The 18,478-nt window shown below is 37.2% G+C and overlaps 1 protein-coding gene across 2 annotated transcripts in view; it reads right to left on the reverse strand.

The window, feature by feature from the left end:
• Positions 1–18,478, reverse strand: part of LOC150085601 (organic cation transporter protein-like) — a 302,555-nt gene that overhangs the window by 220,039 nt on the left and 64,038 nt on the right. For both annotated transcript variants that reach the window (XM_090373385.1, XM_090373384.1), the window contains exon 4: positions 12,292–12,446. In XM_090373385.1, coding sequence (XP_090229511.1) covers positions 12,292–12,446 — 155 coding nt within the window. The remainder of the gene's footprint in view (positions 1–12,291; positions 12,447–18,478) is intronic.

The following is an 18,478-nucleotide window of genomic DNA, read 5'->3' on the forward strand; positions in this document are numbered from 1 at the left end:
GGAATGTGGAATAAAGGATTCCATTCCTACAAGAATAATTTCACTGACACAATCTGAGAAAATGTTGACATTAGAAGTTTTGAAACAGTAATCCGACCAAGGAAAAAGAAGGTAAGAAATCTCGCAGGTCATCCCATTTTGCATTCTCGTAATGCCAAACAACAAGAGGTTGGAAATAGCCATGAGATAAAGGTTCCATTGGAGAAGAGACAATCACCAAGTTGTGATCTGAGGTGCCTAAAGGACCACTCACTTCGACCACGTACTTAGAAGGGTTGTTTGTGAGAAAAAGATCAAACGTGTTGGCTGTATCATTAGGATTGTCCGGTATTCTTGTAGGTAAATGAACAATCTGTGTGAGGTCATTAGTAATTGCAAAAGCCTCATTCTGGGTTGGTGTGACTAGAAAACGGAAGCCATCCGGAGTTGTGTACATTAAAGTCACCAAGGAAAATTACCTCACTGTTAGGAAAGTCGGACTGGAGAAAGTCAAGTTGCAAAGGGAGAGGAAGTCAACGAATTCCAAGTGATTGATGGAGTTTGGAGAACAGTAGAGACAACCAATGAATTTGACAGAATGAGGTAGAGAGATTTTAAGCCAGAGAAGATCGAAAAGAGGAGATTCCAAATTACCAAGTCTTTGACAGGGAATATCGGAACAGACATATGCACAAGTACTACCTTTAAGGCGAAAGGAATCATACAGCAAATAATTTGGGCAACTGAGATGAGCAGTGGTTGAACCAACCGATAACTGAGATTCTGTCAGAAAAAGTACACGGGGTTTGGCAGACTGCAAGTGTAAATGGACGTCATTGAGATTAGAACTGAGACCACATATATTTGTGAAATGAACTTGGAAGTGTTTCGGAGGTTTAGATCTTTTCTCAGAAAAGTTTGCTCTATTAGTTTGACATTTCAACTGAAGGAATACTTCTTGATTTCATGAAAACGATAGGTGTACAGTGACCACTCAGTGTATGATCCTGCTGCAACTGTCTGATTTGCTTTTTGCAAATGCAGCTGGATGCAAAGAAATACTTGATTATTGTTAAGCAGAAATCACATGTAATCCATTTTATTATCGAAGGTAACACATTTCAAGTGATTCCAATGGCAGAGCACATACAGCTACTAAATAATAACAAATTTCAGTACAGGCCCATTTAATTGAATACCAGGTGCTTTTTATTAACAGAATTTAAATCAGCTGTGAAAGCTGGATGAAAACTGGAACCTCTATTTATCCTCATCCAATCTGTTATACTCAGTCAACATAAAAAATCACTGTAACCATAAAATTTTTTTTGGATTGTCAAATTCCATTCCCTAAATGAAGGAAGCTGCGATAAAACTAGGAACTATATTTTTAGTAGTAATATATGTGAAAACAGCAGGGTTTACAAATGACAACCACATTTGTGTCTAGCTGAGAAAGTACCTATACCACAGTGTAAGTACTTAATTCATCTAGATACAATTTTATGACATTCTCATAAAATTCTTGAGGTTACCATTTGGCAATGTAAGGAGATTAAGAAGATTAGCTTCTTTGTACCATCTGTGTGAATGGTGCAAAGAAGCTAATTCACGCTGAAAAATGATCCTGATAGATCATTTTTCAGTCTTCAAAAAACATGATAATCACAAGGCACCAATCTGGACTGTAAAGACAATGTTCAATCACTGACATAAAACAAAATAAGTGACAGTAATTGAACACTGTCTTGGCAACGTCACTGTCATGAAAAGAAATAACACAGTCCATCATACGTTGACGTCTCCTGCACCTCAACTTCAAGGATCTGTGCATAATTCTGTTAGTCAACTACAAAGTTATCTAGTACTTCTAATTAGAAGTATTAGTACTTCTAGATAGTAATTAAAATTCTTGTATTATTCTTGTAGGAATGGAATCCTTTATTCCATACTCCACTTTAAAATCTCATCCTTTATCTAAACCTTGGTTTTCCAATAAATGTGCTAAGGGCTGGATGAGAGAAAATTGTTCAAGAGAAGAATGTTGAATATTGTAATTGGCTTGTTTCCAATTATTCAGTTTCATTTTCTGCCTACGCTAAAGCTCGGAACAATTTTAAAGCAGTCATTAGTCCAAACTAGATTTTGAACAGGCTAAGAGTAGAAAACTTGCTTCTTGACATAATGGTAGCCGAGCATTCTGTTCTCTTGCCAAAGCTATTGGCTGCAACTTTTGCCCATCTCTGCTCCCACTGCTGTCAAAACCAGATGGTTTTGTCGTCACTTCAGCCAAGGATAAAGCTGACCTCCTAGCATCCCATTTTTCTTCCAACTCATGTATTAATGATCTTGGTAAAACACCTCCCACCATTCCTAGCTTCTCCATTCAATGCCTCCTGTGGTCTTCCATCAAAACAATCAAGCTCGATGATAAGAAAGCTCCAGGTTCTGGTGGTATTTCTCCACTTGTTCTCAAAACCTGTGCTCCTGAACTTACTCCTGTTCTTTGCTGCCTTTTTTCACTTTCTTATTCCAAAGGTGTTGTTCCTTCTGCTTGGAAATTTGCTCATATCCAGCCAGCCAGTTCCTAAAAATGGCTGGATATGACAAATCCCTCCCATCCAATTATCGTCCCACTGCAATTACTTCTACTCTTTCTAAAGTAATGGAGAAATCAATTAACCACCAACTCTTAAACTACCTAGAAACCTTCCGTCTGATCAACGATCGCCAGTATGGATTCTGTCAGTGTCGATCCACTGGTGATATTCTGACTTATGTTACCCATTTATGGCCAAATTCAATGGAAAAGTTTGGTGAAACACAAGCAGTTGCTCTTGACTTCTCAAAGGCTTTCGATCATGTTTGGCATAAAGGTCTTCTAAACAAGCTTCCATCTTATGGTTTGCTAACTGTTTTTGTAATTGGTTATACAGTTTTCTCTCTGATTGCTCACTGAGGGTGATGGTAGATGGCTCTCTGTCTTCTAACTTCTCCACTAATGCCAGTGTCCCCCAAGATTCAGTTCTTTCCCCCACTCTTTTCCTCTTGTACATTAATGACCTTCTTCCATTAACTGGAAATCCTATCCATAGTTTTGCCGATGATAGCACATTGCATTCCACTTTCCATTTTGAGAAACCTTGTCCTGCTCAATCAGCTTCAACTCGAAAATCTGCTACCATTCCTTAAATGCCGATCTTCAGGTAATTCTCCAGTGGGGCAAACACAACTTAGTTGATTTCAATCCTTCTAAAACTCAGTTTTATCTTATATCTCGCAAAAAGGATTCTTCTGCTCCTATGCTTATATTTGGCACTCCGATTTCTAGGAAAAATGATATATCTCTTTTGGGGATTACTCTGACTTCTAATCTCTCTTGGCACAAGCACATTACAAATATTGCTTCCTCTGCATATAAAAAACTTGGTTTTCTGTTTCGCTCTTGGTGTTACTTTTCATCTTCCTCACTTATTCATTCAACTGCCATTTTCTGGAACAACCTTCCTTCATACATATTTCCTGAAAATTACAAACTACAGAAATATCTTCTTTTGTCTTTTCAACCTCCAACCCAAGCATGGTACTGTGTACTATAGGTTCTAATACATCTCGTGTTTGGGGTTTTCATAAAAAAACAAAAAAAATAATGAATATACTAATGCAATGACTTCAAACAAAATAGCCAAAACTCAAAGAAGAAATACTATTGGCAACTCCACCAGTCACGCTGTTTGGCAAGATATGGCTAACTTTTTTCAGCGAATCCACAATCTCCTTTATATAGAATTGAAAATTTTACAAAATATCTAAATAAATATAAATTCAAAAGATCACTGGTAAATTACCTTATATCTTATGACTTGGGTACAAGATTATGAAATGTGCAGACGAAGAAATCTGACCTTGTGTGAACAGATAAGTTTTTTGGAAAATTTTACTCTTTTTGATCAATTAACATATTAAATTTTCTTTAACAAATAATTTAAGAGTCTTAGTCACAACTGTTGCAATATTTTTAAATTTCGTTAGAGATTTTGTAAGTTACAACTTATTACTAGTAGAGCTTTTGTAAGGTGTTTTAGTGCAAATATTGTGGCACATAACTAGTAGCGCAGTAGAATTGTAGGGCTGTAACTGTGATAAATAAGTAGCTCGAAGTTCTAATCATGCAGTTTAGCCTATATTTTTTGTACTTAGATAAGAAATTTTACTTTTAATAAGAATATAACTAATTTAAAAATCTGTGAATGTAACGGTATAGGTTAATGTATAACGAACTTATGGCTTAATGTAGTACTGTCAATTAAACTGATTTGTTAATTTTCAAGGTTAATCAATTAACTTCTATTTAAAACAGAAATCATACTCCAGACTCAGATTTGAATGGCAAAGCAATGAGTACAAAATAGTGGGAGTGCTGTAGCTTGGGTGGGGGGGGGGACTGAAGTAGGCAATTGTTCTACAAATCACGGCCTAACAAAATGTGCAACTGGTACAATGTATCGGGATTTCTGGAAGAGGATATGATACAGTCAGTGAAATTAGCATTAGAAGATGCATATGATGCAAGAAAGCAAGCTTATGCAGCATCAGCCAAAAAAAAAAAAAAAAACCGATCACATTTCACCCATCCGTTCGTTACAAATACCTGTCTAGCTCCGCCTTAAATTTATTTAGGCTATCAACTTCCACAACAAAGGATGGCAGTTTGTTCCAGCAGTCAACCACCCGCTGGCTAAAGGCAAATTTCCGCACATCTATCCTACATCTGTCTTTCCTCAATCTGAATTTATGCCCTCTCAGGTGATTATTCAGAGCAAGAGGAAGAATCTCATCAGCACTGAGCATGCTCAAACCATTCAAGGCTTTATACACCTCAATCAGATCACCTCGCAGGTGCCTGGTCTCCAGACACTGTAATTTGCAAAACTTGAGCCTTTCTTTGTAAGAGCAACCTGTTGTTCCATTCACTAATCTTGTTGCCCTTCTCTGTACTCGTTCCAACAGCTCTACATCCTTCTTAAAATGAGGCCTCCAGACCTGTATACAGTACTCAAGGTGTGGCCTAACCATTGCCTTTACAAGGGGATAATCACCTCCTTATCCCTGCTAGAAAACTTCCCGTATATCATTGACAAGACACTATGAGCTACTCTTGCAGACTATCTGTGCTGCTCAGAAAACTTCATATCTGCCTACACAATTACCCCAGGTCCTTTTTGTTCTCTACCACTGGGGTTACTGCTTCCCATATGCAGTACTTTACATTTGTCAATGTTAAACTTCATTTGCCACCTCTCAGTCCATCTGCTCAACCTTTCTAGATCCTGTTGCAGCAATGTACTGTCATTAGTGTCATTAACAACCTGCGAACCTTCGTATCGTCTGCAAACTTGGACATTAAGCTTGATATACCATCATCAATATCATTTATAAATACAGAAAACAACAATGGACCCAACACTGAACCCTGAGGGACTCCACTATTAACATTAGTCCACAATGAGCAGTGTCCACTGATTACCACTTTCTGTCGTCTCCCACTCAACCATCCCTTTATCTGTAGCAGCATTTTGCCTCCAATGCCACACTACTCCAATTTGTTTGGCAGTCTTCCATGTGCAACAGTATCAAAAGCCTTTCTAAGATCCAAATACATGATATCAAATTAAATTAGTCAGGCAAGACTTTCCCTTAACAAAACCATGCTGTGTCCGAGCTATAACTGAAGTCTTGTCTAGATGATCATGCAATGCTTCTTTAACCAGTGCCTGCATTAATTTTCCTGGAACTGAAGTTAAACTAACAGGTCTATAATTACTTGTGTCACCCTTTGATCCTCCTTTGTGAATTGGGGTCACATTTGCACATCTACAGTCCATCGGTACCTCCCCCGAGTCCAAGTCATCATCATCATCATCCATTTTCAATCCACTGCAGGATGAAGGCCTCTCCAGCAACTTTCCAGTTCCTTCTGTTTTGAGCACTGGCCATCCATTTACTACCCACAAACTTATGAATTTCATCTATCCATCTCTGCCTTTGTCTTCCAGGTTTTCTTCTAGCTCCTCTTGGGTACCTTTCTGTTATTTTCTTAGTCCATCTGCCATCATGTCTCCGAGCTATGTGTCCTGCCGAAGACCATTTTCGTTCTTTAGTTTTGATAAGAATGTCCTTTACTTGAGTTTGCTGCCTAATCCATGTGTTTCTCTTCTTATCTAACAGGCTTATTCCCAATATAATTCGTTTCATTCTTCGATGTGTAGTTCTCTGCTTCTCTTCCATTCTTTTGGTGAGTACCCAAGTTTCACTTCCATAAGTCATGGTGGGGAGTATACATTGGTTCATTATTTTACGTTTCAGACAAACTGGGATATTGCTCTTCAGTATGTGACTATATTTCCAGAATGCTATCCATCCAAAATTTATTCTTCTCTTGACTTCGAGCCATTTATCATTATTAAAGCTAATAACTCGTCCCAGATACGTATATGACTCCACCTTTTCAATTACTGCTCCTTCAAATCATTATATCCCTTTCTGTGGCATACTTGTTCATCATTACTTTTGTTTTAGCCATATTCACCTTTAGTCCAAAATGCTTACTAACTGTGCTTAACTGATTAAGATTTTCCTCTAATTCTTTGGGATCGTGGCTTATGACCACAATGTCAGCTGCAAATCGTAAATGGTTTAGGTACTCTCCGTTCACATTGACTCCTTTCTGCGTCCAGTCTAATCTTCTGAAAGCTTCCTCAAGGGCAGCAGCAAACAGCTTCGGAGATATTGTGTCTCCTTGTCAAACTCCTTTCTCAATTTTAAATTTCCTACTGTCTTTGTCTAGTCTAATAAAGGAGGTAGCACTCTGATATATTTTCTTCAAAATCATAATATGTGGGGTATCTATGCCTTGTCTTTCCAGTGCCCGAAACATTGCCTTATGCTGTATGGAGTCAAATGCCTTTTCATAATCCACAAATGCCAGGCATAATGGTGTTTTATATTCATTTGCTTTCTCCATTAGCTGTGATATTACGTGAAGGTGATCCATAGTTGAGAACCTTGTCCTAAAGTCAGCTTGCTCTTTTGGTTGATTCTCATCAAATATTCTTTCTAATCTGTTAGTAATGACCCTTGTGAACAACTTGTAGATGTGGGATAACAAGCTAATTTGTCAATAATTTCCAATTTCTGATTTATCTCCTTTCTTATGCAGAAAAACTATGATTGCATTATTCTACTCCTTAGGCATCACAACTTTTCTAATGCATTTTGTGAAGAGTCTTCACAAAATGCATTAGAAAAGGGCTTTCTAATTCTTCATTTTCTTCAACGCATGTTCTACCTCATCAGGAAGAATATTGGGTATGTTGTATGTGTTGCTACTTTGCAATCCATCTTCCCCACTGCTGGCATCATTTCCCTGCTCCTTGTATAATTCTCTATAGTAGTCTTCTGCTATTTGAATTATGCCTTCTCTGCTGTTTATAAGTACACCATCGCTATTCTTCAGTTTCAGTATCATTTGTCTTTCTGTATTACTGCTCATCGCTGCTGATTTAAATCATTTGTTTTCCCTTAATGCTTGTTCTACTTTTCTTGTGTTAAATCTTCTTATGTCCTCTCCGAGTCTCTTTCTAATGGCTTTGCATAACTCAGTATACTCAATTTTCTCTCTGTCAGTGTTTTTCTTGCTTTTCATTTGTCGTCTTCGGTTCATCATGACAAGTGTTTCTTGACTAATTTTTTCTTCTTTGGATTTCTTTTTCCCTATAGGTTTCTTGGGCTTTATCACTTACAGAAAGTTGTAATATTCCTCGTCGATATCTTGGTCCTGAGCAGTCTGCAGAAGCTCAAACTTGTTCTTAAGTTCCAGTGCATACTGCTTTTTCTCTTCTTCTGTTATCTCAAAGACCTTTGTATTATTTACTCGAGTCAGTTTTTTCCTTTCCTTTCCTACATCTATATCAAGTGTACATCTTACCATTCTGTGATCACTTCCAACATTTACCTTATTCAGGACGATAACATCATTCACAACATATCTTCTGTTAGTGAGAATGAAGTTGATTTCATTAGTAGTTAATCCATTTGGACTCTTCCATGTCCACTTTCTGTTCACTCTTTTCTTGAAAAATTGTTCATTACTGACAGTCCTTGAGATTCTGCAAATTCCACAAGTCTTTCACCTCTTTCATTTCTTTCACCAATTCCAAAATTTTCTATAGTTCCCCTTTCTGCGCTGTTTTGTCTTTTTCCAACTTTAGCATTGAAGTCCCCCATAATAATGGTGTAGGGGGTTTTCTGCTCATCTAGAAGACTATCAATTTCTGTGTACATTTCTTCAACCTCTTCATCATCATGGCTTGATGTTGGTGCATAGATCATTATAATGTTTATGCTTGTACCTCTTAGAAATCTTGAGTATTAGTCTTGACAACCTTGGTGATGTACTTTTGAATTCCAAAATGTTGTTTTTAAAATCTTTATGGACCAGAAACCCAACTCCACTTTCACTCCTTTCACTGTTTTCATTGGTGTACAGCAGATTTCCACTTGATAAACTTATAAATGATTCATTTCTTCTTCTTGTTTCAGGCAAACCGATGATATTCCAATTCACATTTTCTAATTCCTTTTCCAGCTCTAATATCCTGTCTTCACCAATGAGTGATCTTCCGTTATAACAGGCCAAGTTCAGTTTCCGTGCATGGCAGCCTGGTCATACCCAGAGATTCTTAGCACCCTCTGCTTTCACTCTGATCCTCTTGCTGCCGTAAGAGGGAGAGTGAAAGCTGCTGGGAACTGAGGGCCATTTGTTTTGCTGTGCTGTCATATACTCATATGCTGTCATATGAGTCCAAGTAAGCTCTCATAATTATGGCTAAGGGTTTGCTTACTTCCTTTGCTGCCTCCTTTAATATAACTGGATAGATCCCATCCAACCCAGGTGCCTTACTTATGTTTATCTTCATCAGTTTCTACTCCACTTTGCTCTCAGTTATTACAAAATCACTTAGTTCCCTGTTAGCGTTTTATAAACTTCTGGCACTCCCCTCATTGAATAACCCCTTATGGGTGAATGTAGATGCAAAATACTCATTTAGTTTGTTAGTCACCTGAGCAGGATCATCAAGAGTTGAACCATCAATATCCAGTGGACCTATCTGATTCATCCCTTTCCTTCTAGAGTTTATATAGTTAAAGAACTCTTTGTTGTTTTTATTTGCATCCTTTGCCAAAGATTTCTCATAATCTGCCTTTGCCTGTCTAATCTCCTTTGTGACTTGGTTACAGACCAGCTTATATCTATCATAGGCTTCTGTGTCACGTGTTAATTTATGTATCCCAAGCATTTTTCTTCTCTGCCACATGTCTCATTAGTTCATCTGATATCCATTTTGGCCTAAACCTTGAACTGTATTTCTTAGTTTGTATGTAAAGCCTTTTAGCTTCCAAGATAAATTCTTTGAATGCTTCCCATTTTGAATTTGCTGTTGGTAACGTCATCACATGTCTCATTAGTTCATCTGATATCCATTTTGGCCTAAACCTTGAACTGTATTTCTTAGTTTGTATGTAAAGCCTTTTAGCTTCCAAGATAAATTCTTTGAACGCTTCCCATTTTGAATTTGCTGTTGGTAACGTCATCAGTTGGTCCAACTGTATAGAATTTAAATATTGTCTCAGACCATCGTAGTCGCCTCTACGAAAGCAAAAACCCTTCTCTTTACCCCTGATGGTAGTTACCTCTTTGAGTAAATCCCACTTCAGCACACTGTGATCACTACCACCTAGTGGTTCCTTTATCTGCAGATTCTTAATGCATGAAGAATCATTACTGATAATCAGACAAAAGTATTACTCCCTCTAGTTGCCTCCTGAACATGCCGATGTAAAAAACAATCATCTAATAAATCCACAAAAGCCTTGCTAGTGTGTGAGTGACCAACCCACAAATTCCAGTCAATATCTGGGAAATTAAAATCCCCCATTATAAGACTCTCTGATTTACTGGCCCACTCTATTTCCCGTACAGTTTCTTATTATACTCATCAGAGTTATTAGGCCTATAACACCCTCCTACTCTCAATTTTGATCTAATGTCACACCAAACTGACTTGACACTGCACTGTCAACTGGCTTCACTTCCTTGGATTTTATGTGTTTCTTAACTAATAGCATAACCCCTCCTCCCTTCCTATCCTGTCTATCCTTCCTGTACACATTGTACTCCCCAAATTCCAGTTCTGCATTCCTTATATCTGTGTGACACCACATCTCTGATATCCCAACAATATCTGCCTTTGATGTTTTGAGCAATACCTTAAATTCATCAAATTTATTTACCAAATTACTAGCATTGGTATACATGCACCTGTCACTCGGTGCAGTGTGTGAAGAAATTAGGCACCAACTCATTGTTCTCATGGGCATTTATGAGAGCTTAAAGAGTAGGGTGGATGCCTTCAAAGAAATTAAAATGGTGGGTACCAACAAGCTCTCAGCTACCCAACTCAATGCCAGAGTTCACACTTGTGCAAACACAGTGGCAATCCCCATGTCAGAATGCTTTGGTCCCAGAGGAGGTAGTTATTGTCAGTGACTCTTCTGCCATGGAAATGGGATATATTGTGTAAGAAGGATAGGTGGAATACGGTATGTCTCCTGGGTGCGACTCATTGCCCCTGGACTTTCCCAAGGTGCTTTTCTGCTGACATTGAATTTCACACCAACGTGGGATCACAACCTTGCCTCTCTTGGTGGCCCAGAATCCTCCCCTGAGCAGGATTTCAGTTTCCAGGAATAATTCGGTACTGAAGACCTTTGCTGTTGTTGACTCTTCCATCGTAAGACTATGAGTCTCCAGCTTGCCTGCCGGCCCACCCTCTTTGTGAGGCAAGATACTTCCCAAGCTGTGCATCCAACCTAATCAAGTGGAGCTCTTGCTGCGGGAACGTTCTTCTACCTCTTCTGACTGACCAGGGACCATTGTTCCCTGGTGCGATGACAGATAGCCATTGTGGCAATCGAACTTTAAGTGTTCTCTTCTCCCTACCCACAGTCCTCCTTCAGGACTCCCCCAATTGCACCTAGCGCTCCTCTTGCTCCATTTGTATATTTTGTGTATTTTGCCTTACACTCTGCCACAGGGCTGTGCCAAGAATTTTAGTACCTGAGGCAAGAATGAAAAATTGCATCCTACTGTTAATCATGGCAATTATTTAATTTTTCTTTTGGCGCCCCTTTCAGCTTTTAATCTGAGGCAAGAGCCTCGTTCGCCTCACCCTAGGCACAGCTCTGCTCTGCCATCTCCACTGTCTTCCCAGTCTTCTACTTTTCTGTCTCTTCTCTGCTCTTCCCTTGGCCCCTCACCACTCTTGCTCCTGCAAGAGTGTGGAGGGCCCATCAGATGTCTTTCTACTTTCTGGCATGGCTTCTTGTGCAGTGGATGGATACTGGGAAGCTCCTTCCTGGTGATAGAGCCACCCAGTAATAAAGAGGCCAGGCAAACAACACATTACTCATACAACTCACACTATTCACATCAACTGGCTTTGCAATGTTGTAGCATCACAGAGTACTTAATGCAAATTTATGGGAAACCACATAACAATATGGAACCGCATAACAATAACACTATGTGCACTATATTTAGGAAGGCAAAAAAATTTTCAGGTTTTTAATCACTGATTAGCAGTTAATGTGAGAATGTTATTTTCAAAGGTCACCTGTCTGGTGATCCATTACCAATGCTTTGTTACCATTGGTAAATGCAAAGTACCGATTGCATTTGGGTAGCAGTAATCTCAGAATAACATGTTATCCAACATGAAGTTCTCTGAGCAGACAGAGTTTTGTTGGTGATATACAGGAACCCTGCCAGAAGATAAAAAGAAACAATTATCCCATTTGTATAAAGCAAGGGTTTGCCAACATAAAGATTTGGAAACCTAATTTTAGGACGGATGTAGATCTGCTGGAAAGAGTGAAGAGAGTAACAAATTTAGGGGCGAGGGGTGCGGCAACAGAATGACCATTGAATAAACTTCCAGTCATTGAAGTAAGTACTTTGATTAAATTTAAAGATCAATCAAATTATTAAAAAGGAATAAGCAAAGAACAAGTAAAAATTTTTTTTTTTTTTGATACTAAATAAGTCTGCTTTCATCATTTTTCCAACATTAACACTAATACTTTGTGAATTTATCTCCATAATACTGTTGTTTAGAGCAAAAAAAATCAGTACAAAAGATAATTTTAAAATAAGATTAAATACATACAAACATAATTAATAAAAAAACTCACCAAAAGTCAAACCAGTTTGGCACAGGCCAATTACACTAACTGCAGTAATAAACCTCAAAAATCCAAAGAGACTAGAATTAGTAATGAAAGCTGTGCTGATTGATACTAACAAATAAAGCAGACCGGAAATCATCAGTATCCTTTTGCGACCAAATCTGTGCATAAATAAAATTATATGAAATGAAATGTGAAATCTGTGCAAAAAATAGTTAACTTTTCTGATATGTATTTTAACAAACTTTTCTTGTTTATACTCCACCAGATCAAAAAAAAAAAAAAAAAAACATGAATATAATTATTAATTATATTTAGCAGTCGTGGGCTTGAACCATGGTCCACTCAAAGAGATTGTGCTATGCACTCATGCTCCTGACCACTCACAGCTGTTGCTGTGCTGTAATTCTTTTGTTGTATGTAATTTTAAAAAAAATTATGAAATACTATAAAATTGTATAATATATCAGTCCCTAATTAATTTTACTGAATAACAGTTAAATACATACACAGTTCTGTTGAGTGAGGAAATGGCTCACTGAGTGATACACTCAGGGGTATTCAGGGGTGGGCAGAAGGGGCATATGCCCCTCCTTAAAACTAAATTTTTTTTGAATGCCTCCTGCTTTTTAAAAAACTCACTGGTTGCCATGTCCCCTCCCCCTTACAATGACACCTAGACATGGTTGCCATGCCCCCCGTTACAATGATACCTGGATATGCCATGGATACACTCTTTGGTGAATTGAACTTTTCTATTCTATGTAGCATGAACTATTCAAATAATATTTCACAGGCAACAAACTGTTAATTCAATAAATTTTTAAAAGATAGGCATTCAATTTTATTTATTAAGGGGTAAACATCTTATATTTGAAATACTAAATAACAATCAAAAATTAAAATTATTTTTTGTTGTTTTTATTATTTTTTTTAATATTTCATTGGTTTTTTTTGTTTTGTTTTTTTTTTTTTTTAACTGTTCTGGTTTGACTAAAGATAAAGAATACAGTAATTCCTCATTTAACATTCTTTCATATTAAGCATTTTCACAATTAAGCCATTTTGCCATAGGAAAATATTTGTCACACAATACATAATGCAATCATTCCTATTTGACTTTTTACAACCACCAATGTGTTAATTTTGTGAAGGAAGCTGTTTGCCAAAGTTGGGTCTATATACATACCTAGTGCATTACATTTCAGACAAATTTGATTTTTTTTTCTTAAATTTTTTTTATTTCTTTTTCTGTGATTAACAGAAGTGAAAAGTAAATACAGTTATCTTCTTATCAATTAGTTACTAAGGTTATAACTTTACAGAACACTTAATAAAACTCTAGTTTTACATTCTCTGAACTTCACTGTTCAGTTTAATTACAACTGTGTAATATTTATTACTCTTCTCTCATATACTTTTTTCGGATGGGTGTGCTTTTATTGGAGGGGGGGGGAGTTTTATGCAACCCATGCCACAAAATTCAGGTGTTAATTTGAATGTATAATTCCATTGTTATAGCATTAGCATTAGTAGAGGCATATGATGCAAGAAAGCGAGCCTTTGCAGCATCAGCCAAAGAAAAAAAAAAACGCTCCCATTTCACCCCTCCGTTGGTTACAAATACCTATCTAGCTCCGCCTTAAATTTATTTAGGCTATCAATTTCCACAACGAGGGATGGCAGTCTGTTCCACCAACCAACTACCCGCTGGCTAAAGGCAAATTTCCGCACATCTATCCTACATCTGTCTTTCCTCAATCTGAATTTATGCCCTCTCAGGTGATTATTCTGAGCAAGAGGAAGAATCCCATCAGCATTGAGCATGCTCAAACCATTCAAGGCTTTACACACCTCTACCAGATCACCTCACTGGTGCCTAGTTTCCAGACATTGTAATTTGCAAAACTTAAGCCTTTCTTCATAAGAGCAACTCTTTGTTCCATTGACTAATCTTATTGCCCTTCTCTGTACTTGTTCCAGCAGCTCTACATCCTTCTTGAAATGAGGCCTCCAGACCTGTATACAGTACTCAAGGTGTGGCCTGACCATTGCCTTATACAAGGGAATAATCACCTCCTTATCCCTGCTAGAAAAATTCCTGTATATCATTGACAAGACACCATGAGCTACTCTTGCAGCCCATCTGCACTGCTCAGAGAACTTCATATCTGCCTGCACAATTACCCCCAGGTCCTTTTCATTCTCTACCACTGTCAGTGTAGTACCACAGAGTTGATACGTTGCTCTGGGGGTTACATTTGTCAATGTTAAACTCCATTTGCCACCTCTCAGCCCATCTGCTCAACCTTTCCAGATCCTGTTGCAGCAGCAGCATAGCGTCAGTAGTGTCCTTAACCACTCTGCCAAACTTTGTATCATCTGCAAACTTGGACATTAAGCTTGATATACCATCATCATCATCATCAACAGAGGCCTCCGTAGCCGAGTGGGCAGGAGCGAGAGTGCAGTAGCACACGCTCTTTGAGTAGACTGGGGTTCAAGCCCCTGACTGCTGAATACGGTCGATCTGCCAACCTGCACTGGGCCAGCGTGGCAGATTATGGTCCATTTCCCTCAGCATGAATTGTTGTGGAGGCTTCCATCCTGCAGTGGGCTGATAATGGCTGCACTTTAATTTTTTTTTTTACCATCATCAATATCATTTATAAATATAGAAAACAATAATGGACCCAACACTGAACCCTGCGGGCTCCACTAATAACATTTGTCCACGATGAGCAGTGTCCATTGATTACCACTCTCTGTCTTCTCCCACTCAACCAACCCTTTATCCACAGCAGCAATTTGCCTCCAATGCCACACTGCTCCAATTTGTGCAGCAGTCTTCCATGTGCAACAGTATCAAAAGCCTTTCTAAGATCCAAATATATAATGTCAAAGTTATTCCCTGCATCCAGTTCTTTTGTGACTGCATCATAGTATCCAATCAAATTGGTCAGGCAAGACTTTCCCTTAACAAAACCATGCTGTGTCCGAGCTATAACTGAAGTTTTGTCTAGATGATCCTGCAGTGCTTCTATAACCAGTGCCTCCATTAATTTTCCTGGAACAGAAGTTAAACTCACAGGTCTATAATTGCTTGTGTGGTTGGGAGTGCTCATGTTTTTGCACTGATGCAGCTAAATGATTGAGATCAGAATATAAGTACTTATTTCAAACACCTTTTTCTTTGGATAATAATAAACAGGGCCAACAAAAAAGTCTTGACTGCACTTCACATCCAGTTAACCATTCTACTGGATCATATTGTGAAACAGAGAAATGTCTCGTGTACTCAGTTTTTGCCTCTTTGTGCTCGCACAGTAAATTTGGAAGAGGAGGACGAGACTTACCTTATTCAACTATGTTCATACAATCCGCAAAATCTATGGCAGAAAATGGGACATTCAGTAAATATGGGCAAAAAAAAGCTATAAATTATATCTAAAAAAATTATATACATTTAAATATAAATGTATATTAAAAAATTGTGTAAATCGATGTCATACACACGTCGGTTCACACTTTACGCAAACAGACGAAACTCAGTAAACAAAAACAGCAACTCACTAACTACTTCTGGGTGCTGTTGTTTCAGCACACACCCTGCCATGCCTTCTGGACAGTTTAAAACCACTGGAAGGCTAAGAATTTAACCTGCTACACCATCTGTACTTCTGTTTAGAGGGCTCAAAGGTGTCGTGACCACACACCCGGGCTATTAAGACTAATGTGATATGATGTTTATGCCCCGAAACTTCTCCTCTTCATGAAATATTGTATATTGGATTTAATTTTAGGAATCATGCGATGCCAGTAAACAATTAGGGAAGTCTTTAAAAGAAAAAAATGCAAAAATATAATATCAGTGACACTGCAATTCAATGGGTGTGCACAACACACCTAGCACACCCTGAATATATGCCCCTGATATATATATATATATATATATACATACACACACACTGTATAATATTTATTTATTTATTTTCTTATTTTATGTTAAACTTTTAAGCCATTATTTAAATATAAATCAGTGGTAGTAGTGGGTTGATATGCTAAATAAGCAGCACCTGTGCCTCCATCTATTCCTTTCTTTTCTTTTATATAAGCTGGGTAAGCTTACATTATGTCAGTGGTGTGGCTCTAATCTAGAGTGCTGTCTGTTCTATAAATTATTTCTCGCTGCATAAGGACCACTGCCGTGCAAATCCTCTGCATTGGTGGATCGATCGGAGGAGGAATAGTGGTTTGGTTCTTCGATCTTTTTGCCTTTGCGACGATTTGTATAGCGATTGAAATGCAGCGATTCCATGACCATTATTGGCCTCGTGGTCCTCTGTCAATATGGGGCATAATGGTCAGTCTATTATTTTGATATTTTGTTTTTCTTTTAGTAGTTCTTTTAACCCCTTTTTCTGGTGATATTTCACGTTTTTCGGAACTGGTACCTTCGAGGGGGGTACCGCTAAATCATATTATAATTGGCATTATTTTAAATTTTATATCGGTTTTATTAATTGGATTTAAAGTGCTAAATTATATAGGGGACTATCGGCTACTGTTTATGTCTTATTACCTTTATTTTCCCCTCCCTGTTTGGTTTATTTTATGTTAATTTTTCGCTCTACATATTTTGCCATACTACTGGCTTATGTTTTATTTTGAATTATCAGATATATATATATATATTTAATCTATTATGAAATAATGGAAAGGTAAGTACAAGAGTGGAAAATGTATCAGATTAATCAGATCAGATTAATTCCACCAAATTACTGATTAAACATTACATCAGTCTGTAATCTAATTACTACTGTAAGAGTATATATGTACAATATAAGTGCTCAAAGTGAGCACTTATATTGTACAGACCCAAAAGAGCAGATGTATGATAAAACTTTTGCATAAAAGTATAAGAATACAAAGCGAGCCATTAGGCAAAAGGAACCTATAAAGACTAAGATAGTCTGTGCTTGTTTATTTCGTTATACCCTATAAATAAACATATAATTAGCAATAAAATAATAAAAATATAAAATAAAATAAAGTAAAATAATGATTGTGAGGCTAATTATTGATAATAGGATACTTTGAATAGTACGTTTTCAAGGGCTAGCACCATTCAATATATCCAATCAATAATTAGCAAGGCTATCTGTTTCTGTTTGTTATCTACCTGTTAACTAGCTCTAAGTTATCAAAATTATAGGCATTAAGGCAATATAGGAAAATGAGGTGTTACGGCTTTCTTATTCTTACCTCCTTTCCCTTTATGTCAGCATAAGCTTTCTTTTGCACATGAATATAATAAATACACCACAACTCAAATGATATTTATTGTTGGCTCTCATTTTCTGTATTATTTGTTTCAAAGCTATCCGTTGGGCTAGCCGCTATTTTGTCTGTTTACTGTTAAATTTTGCCTTAATGCCTATAATTTTGATAATTCAGACCTAGTTAAACAGGCAGATAACAAACAGAAACAGATAGCCTTGCTAATTATTGATTGGATATATTGAATGGTGCCTTATAATCATAATCATTATTTTACTTTATTTTATATTTTTATTGCTAATTATAAAAATATAAAAGCCTCACTTTGAGCACTTATATCATACATATACACTCTTACAGCAGTAATTATATATTATATAATTAATAATAATGATAAGTTGTAGTAAAAAATTGGAATGTCTAATAAAGAACAAAAAAATTAATATACTGTGCTGTCTTACTCATAAACTTATCTAATATATTTGTCTATATATAAACACCTCGCTTAACATGGTTTCAAAAAGCATGGGTTGCACTATAACACGGCTTACAATTAAGTTTAAGTTGAAAATTTACCGTACATATTAAAACTCATTCAATAGCCTAGACACGTACTCTATATATATGCTGCGTTATCGTAGCCTAGGTATGTGTACATATATGCTGCGGTGCCAACTCTGTTGTCTCACATGCACATGTGCCAATAGCTTCCCTGAGGCAGTCAGCGGCAATGTGCAATAGTGTTCAGTATTCTTAATTCCATCCTGATATGACAGCTTTTCATTTCACAATTTCTTTTTTTTTACCTCTTAAATACAGTCATTTACACCAAACATTTCAATTAGTTTACCATGCAGTTTGCTGAGACTGCAATTCAGAGAACCTGTCTTTCTTATAAAAATACCCATTTCTT

This window comes from Mastigoproctus giganteus, chromosome 5, assembly GCF_048544385.1.
Source record: "Mastigoproctus giganteus isolate SK-2022 chromosome 5, ASM4854438v1, whole genome shotgun sequence".
Lineage (NCBI taxonomy): Eukaryota > Metazoa > Arthropoda > Arachnida > Uropygi > Thelyphonidae > Mastigoproctus > Mastigoproctus giganteus.